Here is a 20,062-nt window from a genome sequence, read left to right as displayed (position 1 = left end):
ATTCATCGGTATCTGTTTAAAACAGATACAAATAAGTTGAAAGTATTTATCTAAGAAACGTTTTTCGTTATGAAAATAATAAACGTAAAAGTTATAAAGTAGGTAATACTATTTATTAGTACAATGTTATATTTATTTACGTTTTATTAATTATCTATATCATTGATATTTTTAAATATGATATACTGTTATATATTATATAACGTATATTATGTTACTTAAATTACAATCGAAGAGACAATAAGTGTTTAAATTTGCTTTCCTCCCATGATAAAGAATATTTAATGAATATAGTTATTAAAAATCTTATTCTGTTTACATGCCTTATCTACGCAACAAGTGCATATATGTACGATACATTTAAATGGCATATTATAATTTTTCAGTAATCGGAGGAGTTACAAATATAATGAATTGTATCACATATTTTACACAAATACAATATCCATTCATTATTGAAAGATACATTAGACATTTAATAATTAAATATATTTTCTTAGTAAAACAAGATCAAAATTACATGTTTCACATCTCTTATAAATATCATAACAGTTATCAATACGATTATCCTAAATATTACATTAGGTATGTAATTATATTTAGTATTATTCTCAATTACTGTTCCATTGATGAAAGAAGCTAATTTGTCATCGATAGAGTAAATTGGCTTCGACATTTTAATTTCAATTAAGAAATTTCCATTGTTTTATAAAATATTTTATGTTTTTATAATTTTTGTTGTTCTATTAGGAATTACAAGTAAATTAGGTAAATAATACAAGTGAGTGCAAGTAAATACCAGTAAATAATACAGGTAAATAAGTGAACTATTGATGAAAAACAAAAAAAATATGCAAGTTGGGCGTTCGCGTGCGAATAAATGGTCCAGGTATTATAGAAATCGAGAACTTGTGAGAAGGAAGGAAGCACATCTACTGAAATAATGAAAGAAGATGTTTTTGATACACCAGACTGCATAAATATTAGAAGACATTCTAATACAAAAGCATACGAAAGCAAATTTATACTACTTATCCAAGTTTCAGAAAATAACATTTGAGGGATTATATATAGTTTTAAAAGTAAAGTTGATGGTCAATATTCACATGCAAATTAACGTTTAAAAGTGTCCGGATATTTGTCTATTACGATCATCGTAGCTGCGTACGATAAAATATTATTACAGGATTAAATCAATTTTTAAAGGCCAACGATACAATCATAAAACTTTGTAACTCGTATATAGCTGCCAAAACTTGTCGATATATCTTATCATGCATTTGGCAAGCTCTCTACGTTCAGACTCTTTAATTTCCGAATTATAAGTCAATCTTCTAAATCGATAGATCTCTGATGTCGGAGTAATGATATTCTAATACGAAGTATATGTATAGCATTGTACATATATATACGCACATCTTTTAACGGGCAATTTAAACTAATAGCCTGCTGATTCCATAAAAAATCTACCAAGTGATGTTATCTAATTATTGCTTCATCGTTAATTTGTGCACTTTGATCAAATTCAAATACTGTTGTTACAAATGGGCCAAAGTGTTCGGATGCTTATGGGTGATAGTGTATGCAGAGTAAAATTACTATTCCTATGATTCGCTGTCCTTCTCATCGCATCACTCTTGACCGCTATCTATACTCTATCTTTATTTCAATGCGTTAAGTTTGTCCGCCTGTCGTAGAACGAGAACAAACCTCTATGTTGGAGTATGGTTAACTACACTCGTGTAAGTGGTGAGCCACTTCCTGATGGCGCAATAGCCCGTTTCCTCTCCTCTGCGTTTCTCTTTGCTCCTCACTCTTTGTGGAACTCTATAAACCACATTGCTTTTCCACTCCTCCTACGTCATTCTTCTTTCTCGTTTTCTCTCTTACTTTTACGTCTTGTTTGACTTTTTTCTTTTACTATAATTGTTGTACAAACACAATGAAAATATTGATAATAGCAGAGATGATAGTAATAATAATTAATTATTGTTTGTATATAATACATTATATATATTATAATATTTATATAAAGTAATAGTGAATTAATGTATATTGTTATTTCCTGTATTTCTAAATCAATACAAAATAGAAAAGAATAATATGTTACTAACATGGGAATATATAAATTTCACAATTTTTAGATGGGCCATTAAAAGACGTTCAGAGAAAAATAAATTCCAACATGTTTCTTCGTAATGTTATTAAACGAAGAACTAATTAATATCCAATGCACAGTAGCTACAAAACGTATTCAGCATTGACACGTATCTTTATTTTCCAATGAAGCGTTTTCTTTCCTTTTCTTTTCTTTCCTCTCTTTTTTTTTTTTTTTTTAATCATTTTTATCAGATTCTACATTTCATTTTCAAAATATGTGTCAAGTTTTGAAAATGTTTTGAAAAAGCCGTATGAAAGTATTACTTAATGACACGAAATTTAATATATTTGGAGCCAATTTATTAGTACGTAAATTCCACGATAAATACGGTGGTATTCCATCGAATGAAATAAATAATAAAGATGGATTAATTTAAATTAATTTAAATGATTTAATCAGGAGTAATAACTTCTGTCATTATGTTGAAACAATCTTCACATTTTTACAATGCAAAATGAAATTGCATTTTCTGATCTATGCCAATTTATGGTGTCTTCGAATGAAAATAAAGTGTACAAAGGCGAAAAAGTTAAAGTTACCTGTGCATTCTTTTATGCTGGGAAAGTTACACATTGTATAGACGAATTATATTCGTCTCGCAATTTTTATCGAGAATTATTTGTATTTCTATATTAGTTAAGTTTATGTATATTTGATGTTTCATTTGTGAAAAAATTTGTTTACATGAAAATATGCATATCTGGCCTTGAACTCAGTATGTACGGCTAATTTTATACCATAAACGTATACACTCATACCGTATATATTTACAAAGTGAAAACGAAGAAATAGTAAATATTAATAAACAGATTACAATGTCGTTTAAAGGTCTAAATATGAATAAAATAGAAATTCTAATAATTCCATATTATTCGGTATCGTGATATGGTGTTTTTCAAAATAGGACTTACGTAGAAAATTGTTTTATCCATTAGCCGTTTTAGTGCCAGGGGTTTTTAAAAGAATCCGTGTCGGATTGTGCGATAGCGCTTCGTTCATTTATTTGCGAGAAATCCCTTTTTTCGCTTATGCAGGTGGTTTACGATTATTTGAAAAAAAAAAAAAAATTACGAGAGGAAACTCTGAATTGACGTTGCGAATTGACGATCGTGACCAAACATCGCGACACAGTTCACCACAGTACGCGAACAGTGCGATCGCGTTGCATGGCGCTAAAACGGTTAAATATTGCAAAATTTATTATACTATGGATATTTTATATATATATGCGTGTGTACATATTCTGTGTATATTTTCATTTTCAAAGTTTCCTATAAAAATCCACGGTTTAATAATAAGCAACTTTCACAATGCAATCCCACTTTTATGTGCGAATTAGCAGTAGTAACGAATCTTACAGATGTTATCAGAAGATATCAGTAAAATCTTAATAACTCAAACATAATCCGAAATTTTATTCGCTTGTAAAATAATTAAAATGAATGTCACTCGATACATGGAAGGAAAGACCAATATCTACATCATCCGCGTGCATTACGCATAGATTTCATCGAAATATTATCATTATTAATATCACGTTATTTATTTTAAAAAAGTTAATACGAGTATGAACAATTAAGCGAACGAAACATATGCTAAGTCGATTGAATATAGATTGAAAGCAGGAATCTGTCAGATTATTAACTTCGTGTGTAGTAATAAAAATATGCACGATGCGATAGCCCGTGAAAACTGCCTTCAAAACCCCCACAGTAAGCAAATCTTACTGGAAGTTTTAATTGCGTTTTTCACGCATTCTAAAAGACCCAAGAATCCTCCAGAACATTCCGGGATTCGACGCTTATAGTGTCAACTTCTCAGAATCATAAAAGATATAACTTAGAAAAAACGAAGCTGGTACCCCGCTGGGGGTAGCCACCCACATGCTATATTTACTTTTATTTTATTTTTTTTTTCACCAATAAGATATAACACTTTACCAAATGTCCTTCAGGACAAATTGTAAAAAAAAACCAAAATAACATAAAAAAAAAGAAAAAAACTTCTCAGAACAGTTCGAGTTGTTTGGCCTAATCTTAAAAAAGTTAGTCTGTTTTAAAATCTGCCTGGATGTTAATCTAACTGTTTGTAACATTTTAATTAGGTCGCAAGGAATAGAAAATAAAATAGAAAACATTTATTGTACAAATATGAATGGTTACCATATGGATACAAACACAGTGCACCGTTAGATACAAGATTTGTTCTCATTTTTGTTTTTATTCATGTTCTAATAAAAATGTTTAATCGTTTAATGGGGCACTTTTTATTTCAAAGTATCTTCTATTTATCGGTTATATTCAAAATACCCTAACTGTCAATTTTCATTCAATTTTTATAATTATAAGAAGTTCAAGCGCTCCGGTCATCAATGACCACCATGGTCGGTCATATATGATCAACATGGCAGTCAAAGTGTTAATATATGAGCGTCAGTTGCTCGAACGACCAAGCTAGAATATGCAGAGTGTTCCAAAAAGTTAAGGTTAAACTTCAGCAGCAAAAAAGCAAAAATGTCTTAATAAACGTGGATCTGAATGTTTTTAATATCGGAATTATAAGAGGTTTTTATCAGTGGAATATCATCTATTTAGGAATGTTATATGATAAGGAAACAATTGGTAATTTATATGCATGTACATTGTTTTCCATATCGTGACCGGACTAACAGTACCTTCTTAGGATGCTATTCTTCGACAGCTTCTGAGAATTGATGATGATATCGCTGATATCAATTCTTCACAGTCTCGAAAATTACCTTCTAATATTCGATATAGTCGTTTATGTATGACACTGAACACATTACTAATTAGATGTATGCATTTCGGGAACATTTCTTTACACAATAAACTTTCTTGTGCAGTCATTGACTTATAGTTGAAAATGTCCTATAATTCCGAAATGATTAGATTGCGGATGTTTATGGATTTTAGGGAAAGATTCCAAATAACTACAGGATGCATATAATATGAAAAAATACATAAAATAAAATATTTAAAGTGAAGCACTTATTATGATACTTAGTAGACGAAACAAATTTCTATTTAGATTCCATTTCTCTAATTATGTTCATAAAAATATAAAATCATATAAATATTCGCAGTCTACTAATGATATTCGGATCCATATTTATTCAAATGTTTTTGCTTATTTTGATGAGTACAGCATGCTCCTGAAATTTCATCTCAATTACTTGAAATATTCGCTATACACTCCCGCCATGAGTGACGAGACATTTGCTAATTTTAAACACAAGTTTTAATAAAATAGGTTTTTAACAAAAACCTTCAAAATATAATATAACTTAGCTTTCCTTATAATACACGCAATTAATAAATATTGATCTTTTTTTCTAATAGCAATATTTATCTATGTCTATAATAAACGTCCCGTGACTCAGCCAGAGTAGTATACATGTATAATTGATGGTTGATTTCACGATGTCAACAAGGACTCTGTGTTGACCAGTTTATATCTTTTAAAATGATTAATTTGAGAATATCTCGATAATGATTAATCTTGGACTCTGTCATGTATAATACTTTTTTACGTAGAGTTTGATGCTTTATCCGAATTCAAGAAGAAACGTTAAGCATTCTATCCAAAAAGCTGAAGGTGACCATCATATTTCGATGAAAAAGAAACCAAATAATAACAAAACAATTACAATACTGTCATTCTGGAAAGTAGTACCATGGTAATACATACAGCTTTTACATTTTTTCGTACAGCGAATAATTAATTTACGAGTTATGTCACGTTGCGAGACTTAACCTGTACATGCGTTATCCCTTCTTTTCTTTTAAAAATAAATATTTCTGTAACTTTTAGAATAACAGATAAAAATCTATCTTAAAGTATGTACTCTATAAGCAATACCATTATACACATGTAATTTGTCATTTCCTTGCATTTCTAATGTTTCGTACATTTATCATAAGAATTCTATGAGAATATAATAAGATCTTTTATCGAATAGTATCAATGATCTAAATAGTAAACTATGTCATAAGACACTCATATGGTACATATAGTGATGAGATCGGTTTTCAATAGAATAATTGTACTACTGTTGTTAATCCTAAACACCCTTATTCACATAAACAAACATAAATAGATATTGCTCCTATTCTTCCTTAATAAAGTAATCAAAGAATGCTTCGTTTGAGGATTAATATATAAAATATTATAGCAGTAAAAAGTACATAACCAACCACTTATGACTTTTATTCATACTGCTTTCACAATTTATTTTACCATAACATTAATCACCAAATAGAAAAAAGAACATACTTAAAACAACATTCCTTTAACAATGCAAAATTATTTTTTTTAAAATATTTTCATTCTTAAATACCATAAGAGTAAAACTAAGTAGTTAACAGAGTATGTCTGTATTTTGTAAACATATCCTTGTTAAAATAACAACATTTCATGCTTTGTTCCTATGATAGACTTATAAAATCCTTCTAGGTATTTTACTGTCATATATCTTCAAAAACTAATATATTGCTATAGAACTATGACCTCTAAATCTTTTAATAATCATTTGTTTACATTCATAATACATTCATGTGTTATTAGTTTCTTCTTTATGTTGGAGAATAATACATAGGTATTATTAATAGTTCTAAATGAAAATGGCCAAAATGAAGAAACATAATTACCAATAAATGAAAAATTTGTCATTAAATTATGAATATTTAAGAATATCTATGCTTTTGTGTGGAAAAAAATCCAGTACTGTACTGGGGTAAAAACCACACAGAATATTTTTAACAGCTAACTAATGATAATATATACTGGATGCAAACTTTCTCTTCATTTTCCATATGAAAACATGATATTTAGTCCCGAATATCTATTATGAAAGATAGTTTATATAATTTCTATAATTAAGATATTAATATATTAACATTTATATTGTAACATATACATTAACAAATATTATTATATTATCATAACTCAGAAATATACTATAATTATTCCTAAATATATTGAAATATAAGTTTTCTAAACAATTGATATTATGATAATGAAGGTATATGCGGTATTTCAAACATTTTAATTAATGGGAATGGTAACAAAATTGGTAAAATATAAGTTTCTTTTTTATTTCTATGGCAAATCTTGTCAAACAATTATTAATTAATATTATTAATTATTATTTTTAAGTATTAAAATAATGTTAAAATAAATGAGATTCAAAACTACAACTTCTGTTTTATAACAATTAATATTTCAATATAAATATATTCTAGACCTAAAGTGTAAGATTGCAGAGGTTATAAAATTTTATTGTTTACCACTGACAACTAACTAGAAAAAGATGTCCAACACTTCTTATCCAATTACGTATTTATAAAATCACCATTTATGTATATTTGAGGTGTTATTCTCATTTTATTGGCTATATTTACGTATTAAGCGATAACTCCTTTGTACTTTTAAAATGTCAGAAAAGATCAATTCAAGGTATAGATGGCATTTACATCGATATTCGTCAACCGAGACGACGCAAGATTTATTTTAGTTTAGAAATTAGTCAACGATCGTAAAGGGAATATAGGTGTACGGACGTGCTTTTTCGCGTCACTTCATCGGGCCAAACTTTTAAGTACTTGTTTATCGGAGGTCAAGAACTGAAAGAATGACCCGTAAGTAACTTGCATTACTGTTTATACGAACATATACGAAACAGCCATAAAAGAACAGGGGAAACTTGGAACAGTGTATACTTTGCATCTGCCATTTGTGAATATGTATTTTAAAGATTAAAAATACAATATTTCAGCGTGAGTTATAATTGATTGTTTACACTTTTTTAGTTTACTTGTAAAAGGAATAATTTCTAATAAATATGTATAATTTTGTTTTATCATAATTCTTCGTGTTTAAAGAATTTATCCCTCTTACATTGTTCTGTTACATTTACATTTTTTTACGAATTGTAAGAGTTTTTATTTTATATTTCGTTATCTTAACAATTTCTTGCCGAGGAATACACATTTTGTACAATTTACATAACTATTTCAATGTAATACTTAGGTTTTGGAAGGTTTTGCTCAAACTGGCACTTCTAGAAAATTCCTAATTCGAGTTTAGGGTTATAATATTATCTCATATTTGTTATTTATTGTGTACTTTTGCTGCGAATATACTTTTATGTTTTTATTATAATTTACTACTTTATGCCTTAATATTAGGCATTAAAATGTAATTTCATTTCCATTGGTTAAATCTTTGCTCATGTTAAATTACAGTTAAATTCTACTACTTAGACTAACTTTTATTCACAATTGACGATTATTAATATTACATTACTCATTTTTATATAGGTGGAAATCAGCGAGAGTTAGCAAGAGCCAAAAATATGAAAAAAACTGTTAAAAAATCTGCAGCTGAACAAGACAGCAATAAGGGTCTTTCATTAGAACAACGAAAAGCACGGTAACAGTATTTAATATGTATTAACATTTTTTTGTATGCTTATATATATTTGATATTTATGAATGTATTATCAACACCATTATGCTATATTATATGATATAAATCCTTAGACATAAAAAATGTAATAATTACAAAGCAATATAAAATTTTAGGTTATATGCACATATTTTCTGTACTTAATTTAATTATCATTGAGAATTACGTTAAAAAGCTAGATAACGTTAGATTTGTTTTAATAGAATTTTTAAATGGTAAGAACATTTAGAGACTTCAAAATGATTAATTTAAAATTTTTTACATACACTGTGTATTATACTACGTAAGTACTGTTTTTATTGTTTTAGAGATGCAGAACGAATGAGAGAGAAACAACTAAAGAAACAACAAGAGCAGCAAGAGAAAGTGAAGCAGGATGCGAGATAATCCCTACTATTGCAAAATGTAAATTGTTCGACTGAATTCAAGAATAAAATTTTAAGTATGGTTTTAAAATTCTTGATTATAAAATATCAAGGCTATGCTTAATGTGAGTGCATAAAGAATTCATAGTGTTTTTAATTATAGAAAATATCTTCAGACTGTATAATGCAATATATATTATAAAACTAGGTACAATTAATCATGTTCACAAAATATTAATAGTCAGTGTGTATAAAAATGTTATCTACATTGTAATGATTAAAGAAAATGCACATTTGACTGGTTCACCTAGATATAAGGATATTAATTAATTAAGTATAAGAGTATTTGTAGTACTAATCTTTAATTTGTAAATTCGAGATTTCAGTTATTTAATATGATGTATAACTAATTCATAAATTGTACTACGTGAAGGAGACATAGATTGTCATTTTGTTTGGCTTATAATAAATTGTTCAATTTTAAAATAAATATTTTAGAATTTTTTGTGTCTATACTACATTAATATTAGTAATTCTATTTGATTATCTTTAATATATTATATTATACATTACATTATATTATATAGAGCAGATCATTCAAATAATAGCTACTAATATCAACAGGTATACCATATATCTTTATTATATCCTTTTTTCTTGCATTTATTGTACTTTTGTATTAAAGTGAAATTCTAATCTTTTATCAATGCAATTTCCGTATTAATGGAAGTTCCAATACGTTTAAGATAGAATATGTATGGAATTTACAAAGAAAGAAACGGTATTAACTGACCATTACCTATATTTTATTGCACTTTCCCAGAGACAGTACATATTTAACATATTTATTTATTACTTGAAAAGCCTGATATAAATTACAAACATTTGGAATATTTAAAACGGATATATGAAACAGCAATAAAAGAATGTGAAATTTTCTAATAATTCATGTGTAATGTTTTCCGAAAGGTAAAAATTTTAATAATAAGATATATATAAAAAAAAAAAAGAAAATGGTAATACGTTGTATCGTACAATAAGTACGTTATATAGCCTCTAAAGACTAAAATCCTTATAAAATAAAGTATAATTAAAAACCATTTTCGACTTATTTCTAAAAAAACTGAAAGAATCCAAGATTTCTATTTTGTTTACCACTAAATTGTGTTTGTTAGCTCACTAATACATTTACAAGCAGAGAACTTCCTCTCTTATTAATCGTTTATAGATTATCAAACTTTTCATATATAAGGAACCGTATTATATATTGAGCATTTATTTAATTATACTATCTGTTCCAAAGCATAACTATAAATTTTCATCTGATGCATTTGTATTAAGCGAAGAAAGAAAATAATTAAATTAAGAATTAGTTTGTATAAAAGATTTTCGAAACAATGATAATGATATAAATGCTGTATTACATTCTATTTTAAATCAATTTCAATATATGTAATATAAAACGAATAAATTTGAGTGTATATGTATATAAATTTGCAGATTATAAGCAATACATATCATAATTATAGGAATACTTTCTTTATCTTAATGTTGCCTCCCTTTTACTGGAAAGAACATATTTTACCAGATAATTGAATTTTTTTGTAAATAAATTTTGTAAAATAAATGCGAACTGTGATTTACAAATAGTGCGGCGTTTTTAACAATAAGTAAAAGAAATATTCTTCACATACGTTTAAACAAAGATGTAGTATAGTAGAAGCAAAAATGATATTGTATTATTATCGATATATCAAATATTAGAATCTATCTATTGCTAATATCCTAATTTGCAGTAACTAAAATATGTCTACCGTATGAAAGAATTTTCTTCGCCTAAATATTTAAGCTTTCCAAAATTCAATATAAAAATATGGAATGATTAAGCATTAAACAATATTAACTCGAATATTTTTTAGTAATTAAATATGGATCACATATTCTGCTTGATAAATAGATATTTTTATAAGATTCTTGACACCTAATTATATGTAAATACAGAATTATCTTTTATAAAACAAATATAACAAATGGAATATCGTTATACGAGTTAAGAATAATGTTCGAAGTTATTAGAAAATGATAAAACTGTGTAAATCTGATAAATTTGTAAGATATAAGCTTAATTTTATCCAATTTTTCGAGTCATATTTGTAATCGGATACTAATGAATCGATTTGCTTGCCCATAGTAGTGTTTGTAGGGGGATAAAAATTGTAATTAATCAAATATCAAAAGTTACATATCTTACCGAGTTAGACGAAAGAATACATTCATAATTAAGATTAAGATTCATACTTCAGACTGTATTAATGTAATAGAATCTCGATTATAAATTTTAACATATTGATTGTGTCTTATATAAGAATATCTTAATAATCCAATGCAAAACATTACTAGTAGAATTATGACTTTCGATTAAAGTTTTTAAATGAATGTAATATCATTAATTTCGAATAGGTATATGAGTGTAAACAACAACAGTTTAGTAGCAAACGTTTTTTAAAGATCTTATCTATTCAGTGAAAATGCTTATTTGTCCGTTAGAAAATATCTAAGACATGTAATGAAGTTACGAAAACTATCAGAGAGGCCGTAACGTGTTATAACATAAAATTGAATATGCTGCAAATTATGTTATTTATTAATGTACATTTAATATTGTATACCGGATACGCAACCGAATTTAGCCATAATTCTGAAATTAGTTTAAAAAATATTTTAACTTTGATTTTGTAAAAATCATTGCATGAAAAATACAAAAGCACTGTGATATTTCTTTCCTTGTATTTCATACGATAAGTTATATAAAGTTAAAGTATTTTGTAAACGAGACAACCTTTGACCTTTAAGCCCTACTATCTTTTTTCTTTTTCTTTTTTTTTTTTAAATAGAGAATAGAAAGATATATTGATAGGTACATAAAAGAATGTATAATCTCATTTAGTCAAGGAAACAGAGATGACCCTAAAATTTCCAAGATATTTCCACTTCTTCCAGAGTGAACACATACAGCAACAGGTCATGCACCATTCGAAGCTATTCAATTTTGTTTCATGAAATATTTTTCTTGCCATTTCAGTCACACTCTGGCCCAGTTACATGGGACACCCTGTATATTTATGTTTGACATATTATTCATGTTTTGCACTAAATTATTAATACATCCTATCTATATTGTAAATCTTAATAACAGTATAAATATTAAGGACTTAATAGTAAACCGTAGATAGTGTTGTACACAATTGTATTCCTGTAGATATATTTCAAAATCGATTTCGCTTCTAAAGAGTTAATTACTGAATATAACGTAGATATTGTAATATTTTTACAAATATTTAATACATATATAGAGTCGTTTTTATTATACTAAGAGTGCTTAATATTATATGGTATAAATATCCTGTTTACATCTATTTCGAAGACATATCATTGTTGTATGCCTTTCTTAGTTCATACGATACAAGATAAAGTGCATAGTGTACTTGGAAACTTGACAAAAATTTGTCCCTCTGTTAAAATTACAGTAATAATAAATGCTAATTGAGCTTAACTATTGGAATAATATACTATTAAAACATTGTGTTTGTAATATTAGCACCATAACTGTATGTATCATTTTGTAGATGAGTTGTGCACTCAGAGCTAATACGATTAAATTGAGTTTACTACGTATACCTTTGATATACGTTAGAAATAGAACTATAACGTAATAATGTATCCAAAATTGCACGTTACAGAGTTTCCTAAACATGTAATAAAACTTGAGAGTATGGAAAACAAATAAAATTTTGTACACAAGATAGTTGAAAGTAGCGCGATAGGGAAACAAAATTATGATTCTTTAAAAAAAGAAAAAGAATAAAAAGAGAAAAAGAAGAAAAAAGAAAAGAGAAGAAATGAAGAGAAGAAAAAAGAAGATGAACGTAAATACTAAAGTCGGAGTAACTTGGGGAATGTTTTAAAATATCAGCACAACTCCAATATCAGAATGTACGTACATTATACACGTTTTGTATTAGTATGTTTAAAAAATACATATAATACATTTATAGCCAAGTAACATTTGGGGTTTTTGAGATAAAGTTGTCTAATGGAAAATTGGTTGGGAATATTAAAAATGCTATTTCTAAATAAAGTAGTAGAGTTATTAGAGAATGCGAGACATCACTTTATAAGTATCAATGAACATTGTAATATCTGCGCTAAAACTTTATTACATTAATTTCTGAAAGAAACACAACAACAAAATGTCATGGTATAATTTAGGCGAAAAGATGTCTTTATTGTTTAAGTAAAAAGTGAAAATGAAAAGAAATATGTATATATATATTTTTAATCACAGTTGATAAACACATTAATTATATAATGTTTCTGTTTTGCTTGTCCAAACATTGAGCTTTTTGTCAAATTAGCCAAATAAGTTTGAAAATGCGTTAATGATTTTCCGTTTTTGATTCGCGAGACTACATTATACAATGTATAGCAATATAGGAACGTTTTCCCACTATATATCATTAATATTATTAAAACCAATAAAAGTTCGTATTTCAAGAGTGACGCTACTCCGTTTAGCTGTAACAACAATTTAGAAAGTAATCTTTCCTTCGTAGGTAGAATAGTAATTGCAGAGTAATTTGTAATAGTTTGAAGCTATTAGTTTTGCGTAGCATATTATTTTAAGTATATATTTATAATAATATAATAGGAAGAAATAAGTTTTATTAATAACTTTTTATATCTGTTCTGTTTATATGTACGTCGATATATTTTTATAACTGCATTTCACTTGTATTCAATTACGTTGCGCAATTATTGAGCGACAATAGAAAAGATATGGAAACATATGATTTAATGTAATGAAATGAATCTGGTTTTAATTGAAATGAATTATAATGTGATATTTAATATCGTAGATGTTGCTGTAAAAGTATCGTAGGAGAAGTGGATAAAAGCAACAAAAGATGAAAGGAGTGTGTGAAAGTTGATTTTTCATAATATTCCTTTTAAAGATTGAGAGAACATATAGTGCAAGTTTGAGCGATACAGTGAGCATGTAAGCGCGATGGATGTGTCGAAGGTGTTGATGGTGGTGGAGGTGGCGGTGGCGGTGGTGGAGGAGGTGGTGGCATATATAGCCATCCGGTACTAGTTGGCCAAACGGTACCTGGTGGAGAGGAAACCGGAAATAACGAATTCGTATTATTTCCGGCTGCTACGTGCGGCGTTGGTCCACCCTCTACTCACATTACCTAAAGTACAGAAGTAACGTAATTCTTATAAATATTAAAACAGCTGATTGAAACTATTACGAGATGTTTAATTTGTATAATTTGTACGATCTGTTTAATTTGTTTAAATAAAATGAGCAGAAGAAGCACTACACGAGCATATCGGCAAGGAATATCTATAGAAATGGCTGAAGAAATTAGAAAATATACCTAAGGGTATCTCTAAATAAGGCTACATAAATGCAAACACGAAACAACAACGCTAGAACGTACGAAAATAAGGAAAAATCCGGAATTGAATACTCGAATGGATATGACAAAGAAGTCAGCGATTTTTACAATTAATACAATCGTACAAGGAGTACAATTGGATAATACATGTGGATAAAAAGAACAAGATCGTAGAATCAGCATTCGATAAATAATATGAGAACATAAATATCGACTTGAAAAGTCAGAAAGAAACGCTGTCAACAACAAGGTATGGTCGTTGACAGCGTCGCACGCGTATACGCACACGTGTACATACGTACGTAAACAAGCACACAATTGAAGGTATATAATGTGAAAAAACAGTGCAATCATACAATGGGAAAGGATAAATTGAAACAGAAGTGACAAACAGTGGCTAACGAAGGCGTCCGAACACTTACGTTCTTAAGGTTTCTGTAACAAGTGAAATACGAGCATCGAAATAAAATGTTTAAAGCAATATACACGTAGTACATAGACACACGCAGGCACAGTTGTAAATGTAGTAAAGTTGTTAGTTTAATAAAACGCGCGATTTATTTAATACAAAATTTAATACAAGACTGAATAGCACGTAGAAGCAGACATAAATTGATTCTTTTTGTTTCTCAGTAAAGTAAATTTAAAAGGTTATCATACGCATGTACTAGATCGTCAACTAGACAGGATTCGGCGCGCTAAAATAAGAAGAGAAATTCACATAAACGCGTATACTCGATACAAGCTTGTTCTCGAGTCGCAGCTTATTACTATATGCTGGCTATTACTTGGATTTTGGATCAACGATTTCCTGCCAAGTACATAGATGGGGTGAGAGCAGATCGCGTTGGCCTTGTTCGAATTCATTCGATCATTGGTTATCGAGGCATTTACAATAAAGTTGACGTTGTCCGTTGAAACTGTTTGGCCGTCAACGTGGCCAAATCGTCAGCAATGTTGCCAGCAAATCCGTATAAGCCGTTGGAAATAGTTGGACAATGTACGGTGCGATGAGACGCGATGCATTCGTGCTTCTGCCGAAGCTGGGCCTGGTCATTTTGAGCAATTTCTCAAATAGGTAAGGGAGCTGTCTCCTAGTCTGCGTAAAGAAGGTAGCAAGGCGCAAGCTGTTACTCGAAAACAAGGTCATCGTCATTGTCGTTACATGCCGTGTGTTCCGACCGTTTCTTTTCCTGTATCGAAGAAACTTGGAAAGTCTTTCTTATTTATTTAAATTCTTATTTATTTTGATTTTATTCTATCACCTCATACTCGCTTGTATTACATGTTATTCGCCCGAATCCTGTACGTATATATATCCTATCTGTCATATGGAAATTCATTATTCTGAAATTCATTAGCACTGCGAGAAGAGGCGATTATCAGGATTAAATAAATAAATAAGCAAATAAATAAACAAATAAATTAATTAATACACTCACGCACACACACACATACTCAGAGTTAAATATTCAAAAAGAAAACTATCGGTATATTTGTTGCTGATTCTGCGATGATACGGACCACTTGTCATAGCTTGAAAATACGTAAATAATCTAATAGCATTTAATTTTAGAATGCACTTTTAAGAAAAAGAAGGTCGTTGTTTCTTTATATCCGCAAATAGTATCTGCTACAATCGATATTAATAATTACACAATTTCGCTATAATCTTTGTCTTTTGTTTATGATAAATTACAACTTGTCGTTTATTGAAATTAGTATTTTTTCGTTTCGTGGCATATTAGATTTCTCGGTATCGTAAAAATATTGGTGTTAATTTCTATTCTCTGGTATTAGTTATACAAGATTCATAGTAAGTTGTACAAGTATACAGAATAACAACTGTATTTGGCAGTTGCTAATCAATTTCTTTGGAACAAGTGCTAGATCGTAGAACGTGCGTGTGATGTTAATCGATGATGTTAATTGCGATGAGAAAATGAGAGAATTTTCTTGTAGAGAATCTATTGTACGATTAAATATCTGGTTATTTCGTAGAATGAGGTAACATCTTGTTCGAAATAATACTTGTAACGTAAATAATACTCCTGTGCAGTGCAACAAACGTAGAGCTATCGTGAATCGTTGTGAACGTCGTCGGTGATAATCACGCGTAATCCGGACAATTAAAGATAGAAAGACCTAGGCTTTATATAATATTATTGAATTATTAGATGGAAAATGTGTAAAAAAAATGTGAAATAAATGTTACTTTAAATCTGTTCCTACTATTATACCTGTAAGATTTGACTAGCTTCGAAAGCTGTTCCAGGAAGTAATATAACAGGGCTGCTGACGTGTCCGCTTTCCACGCATATCATGTTGGGAAACTCGTCGTCGCCGAAATCTGGTATGTCACGAGCCTTTTCCTGCCACGGATTCCAAACCACTGTATCAGGAAAATTGTACTTTTGTACTCGCATTTTCCTACCGGATACGACGTTAGTAATGATGTGTTCCGGCTGCGTGTTCTGATAAATTCTGTCTGTCCATTCGCACACGGTCACTACGTCGCGACCTTCTTGAAAAATTTGGTTGTCTCTTGTCTGAAAAGAAGGATAAGCTTCTCTTAGTAGATATTTCTGAAAAATTAATCGATAGTAAAAAAACCGATTTATTGGTTCGAAGGGAAAATTCGTTCCGTTTCTACGGCCAAATCGAACAACGGTGTTTGCTCTTTTCCGTGTATTCGTTTGTTTCAGATTTACGTGTCTCTCGATCGGTGTCATTCGGCTATTCGTTCGTTAGTCCATCGATGTGCAACTGTTTAACGTTGCGAGAAAGAGAGCGAGTTGCAAAGAATAAGCGACAGTCCGATCGTGTAATTCTTGCAAGTTGCAGCAATTTTTGTCTTCTCGCGTTTGAACTCGTGCCAGGAGAAGGAAAAGCAACTGCTTGGAAAAAATATTTCTTCGGAGCGATTGAATCGTGGCTAGAAAAAACGGAAGGAACTTTCTATCCTTTTCAACCTTGTCGATCGTCGATAACGTTGCTACGATTATACCTTGTCGATAAACGTGCATCCATGAAGGCCGGTAATTTGACATCTCCTAACATCTGGCACTTTAAAGTAAGTATGCAGCAATAAATTAAAACTAAACGTATGATCTTTACTAGGATTGTATACGCCAATGTTAAAATGTAGTTCCTTCTCTCGAAGTATCAGTCTGTATGTTAATTTGAATGGGTAATTCCACATTGATCGGGTGAATTCGCTGTCCATAATAGAGAAAATCGCTTCGACGTCACCGCTCGGCAAACGTTCAGGCGGCTTTTCTACGTTCCAACGGACGATTCTAGCGAAACCGTGAGGCGGTCCGAACGTCCATGCTCCAAATTGTGCTGCATCAAGCGAAGGCAATACGCGATTAATGTTATTAATTCCGCATATGGTGGCGAACGAAAGACAGTCGTAAATGGTAAAATTGGTATTTCGTTGGGACATGTGTACCAACTAGGATTTCAAAGCGAGACAAATTTTACCAAGACGATTTTACGCAAATAAAGTTGCCACTTGACTCGAATAGTAATTAGAAAATGTAAAAATTATGATTATTCGTCGATCGTTATTTCGTTTTACCATGTTTCCTGCCAAACGAACTTTTAAGCTTTCTTCCGTCCGCCACTCAATATTTTTCCTAATAATTTTTCTTTTATCGATCTCCAAACAATTATTTATTCCGTTTTGCCTGGCATACTTACGAAAAACGAATGGAATGCCTCCTCTAATGGCTTTCTTCCCATCGAATACCGCTTGCTTACTGAAACAGAAAAAACGATACTAAAATCAAACTATCGCAACCATACGATACGTTCTATCGATTTACGCGTTCGCTCTCGTTATCGTTAACGTTACTTTTATTAATTGTAATTACAAATAACTCGACCCTTTGACTCGTGACATCGACTCACGCTCGCCATACGGATTAACAAAGTCAGGTTGTATTTTCTTTGTGATCCGATGTTGCTACGTTGTCTTCGTCAGAGACCAAACGTACGACTTGACAGCAGAATTATATATAATCCTCGCATGTAGCTAATTTTCAAATAAATTTATTAGTTTGACAGAAAACAGACTTTTAAATGTAGACGCATCCGCGCTTCGTAATAACGTACGATACTAACGCGCGAGATAAGTAACCTACGGTATACGACACATGGAAAACCCTGATACCTCGAATGCAAGGAAAAATGCTGGAATATCGGAGATGGAAGACCGACAAAAATGAGCAGATACGCTATAATACGAGAAGAGGTCGTAACGTTGAGTTGTACGCAGCAATTAACATCGTTTAAACACCATATAATTTGGTACATGATGTTTCTTTTGTAGGAAAACTTGCTGCGACGATCCTGATTCTCATCCAAAGCCCTTCCCCTCCTTCCTTATCTTTAAACAACACCATATAATTTGGTACACGGTGTTTCTCTTGTAGGAAAAATTGCTGCAACGATCCTGGTCCTCGTCCAAAGTCCTTCCTCCTTCCTTATCTTTAAACAACACCATATAATTTGGTACACGGTGTTTCTCTTGTATGAAATATTGCTGCGACGATCCTGGTCCTCGTCCAAAGTCCTTCCTCCTTCCTTATCTTTAAACAACACCATATAATTTGGTACATGATGTTTCTCTTGTAGGAAAAATTGCTGCGACGATCTTGGTCCTCATCCAAAGTCCTTCCTCCTTCCTTATCTTTAAACAACACCATATAATTTGGTACATGATGTTTCTCTTGTAGAAAAAATTGCTGTAATGATCCTGATCCTCATCCAAAGTCCTTCCTCCTTCCTTATCTTTAAACAACACCATATAATTTGGTACATGATGTTTCTCTTGTAGAAAAAATTGCTGCAATGATCCTGATTCTCATCCAAAGCCCTTCCCCTCCTTCCTTATCTTTAAACAACACCATATAATTTGGTACATGATGTTTCTTTTGTAGGAAAAATTGCTGCGACGATCCTGATCCTCGTCCAAAGTCCTTCGTCCTTCCTTATCTTTAAACAACACCATATAATTCGGTACATGGTGTTTCTCTTATAGGAAATATTGCTGCGACGATCCTGGTCCTCGTCCAAAGTCCGTCCTCCTTCCTTATCTTTAAGCGTTTAATCGAATTTCATCCAGCAACGATGTAATTAGTCTGAGATTTTCATGATCTTAGGTTGTTCGCTTTTTCCCTTTCACACGAACGCTATACTCGTAAAAGGGACGTATTTCTACGTATGTACGCAAGTCAAATCGATCCACTCTACTCTTTCTAAAGTTATCGATTTCGCATTATCCAGATACGCCACTTCTATCGAGCGTCTCGAGAAGCAAATCTTTCGAAAATTACAAAATACGATAGAGAAAGATGTTGGAAGCGGGCGTTGCACGATTTCGAGGCAGGCATACCGTGGCGATATTTATTTTACCGGGCAACGATCTTGAAAAACCTAAGAAATTCTTTAATCTGTGATAACAAGTGTCTCGCGATATTCCCTTAGCCGCTTACTTCTACCTTTTTTCCAATTTTTCTTCCTAAGATGATAGATATGAAAAGACTAAAATCATTCTCAAACGATAGATACAATTATAGCAA

At 30.4% G+C, this 20,062-nt stretch overlaps 2 protein-coding genes across 2 annotated transcripts in view; one reads left to right on the top strand and one right to left on the bottom strand.

Moving 5' to 3' along the window:
• Nucleotides 1–10,250, top strand: part of LOC132909017 (tetraspanin-5) — a 190,711-nt gene extending 180,461 nt beyond the window's left edge. Inside the window, exon 11 of the mRNA XM_060963599.1 lies at nucleotides 10,241–10,250. The gene's annotated coding sequence lies outside the window, so the exon portion shown is untranslated. The remainder of the gene's footprint in view (nucleotides 1–10,240) is intronic.
• LOC132909022 (uncharacterized) overlaps nucleotides 9,797–20,062 on the bottom strand; it is a 40,475-nt gene continuing 30,209 nt past the window's right edge. Inside the window, exons 3-6 of the mRNA XM_060963609.1 lie at nucleotides 18,180–18,238; nucleotides 17,482–17,819; nucleotides 16,715–17,023; nucleotides 9,797–14,264 (exon numbers count right to left, since the gene is read on the bottom strand). Of these exons, the coding sequence (XP_060819592.1) occupies nucleotides 14,256–14,264; nucleotides 16,715–17,023; nucleotides 17,482–17,819; nucleotides 18,180–18,238 (715 nt within the window). The 3' untranslated portion in view covers nucleotides 9,797–14,255. The remainder of the gene's footprint in view (nucleotides 14,265–16,714; nucleotides 17,024–17,481; nucleotides 17,820–18,179; nucleotides 18,239–20,062) is intronic.

This window comes from Bombus pascuorum, chromosome 7 (genome assembly GCF_905332965.1).
Source record: "Bombus pascuorum chromosome 7, iyBomPasc1.1, whole genome shotgun sequence".
NCBI classification, from domain to species: domain Eukaryota; kingdom Metazoa; phylum Arthropoda; class Insecta; order Hymenoptera; family Apidae; genus Bombus; species Bombus pascuorum.
This window is presented reverse-complemented; position numbering and strand designations above follow the sequence as displayed.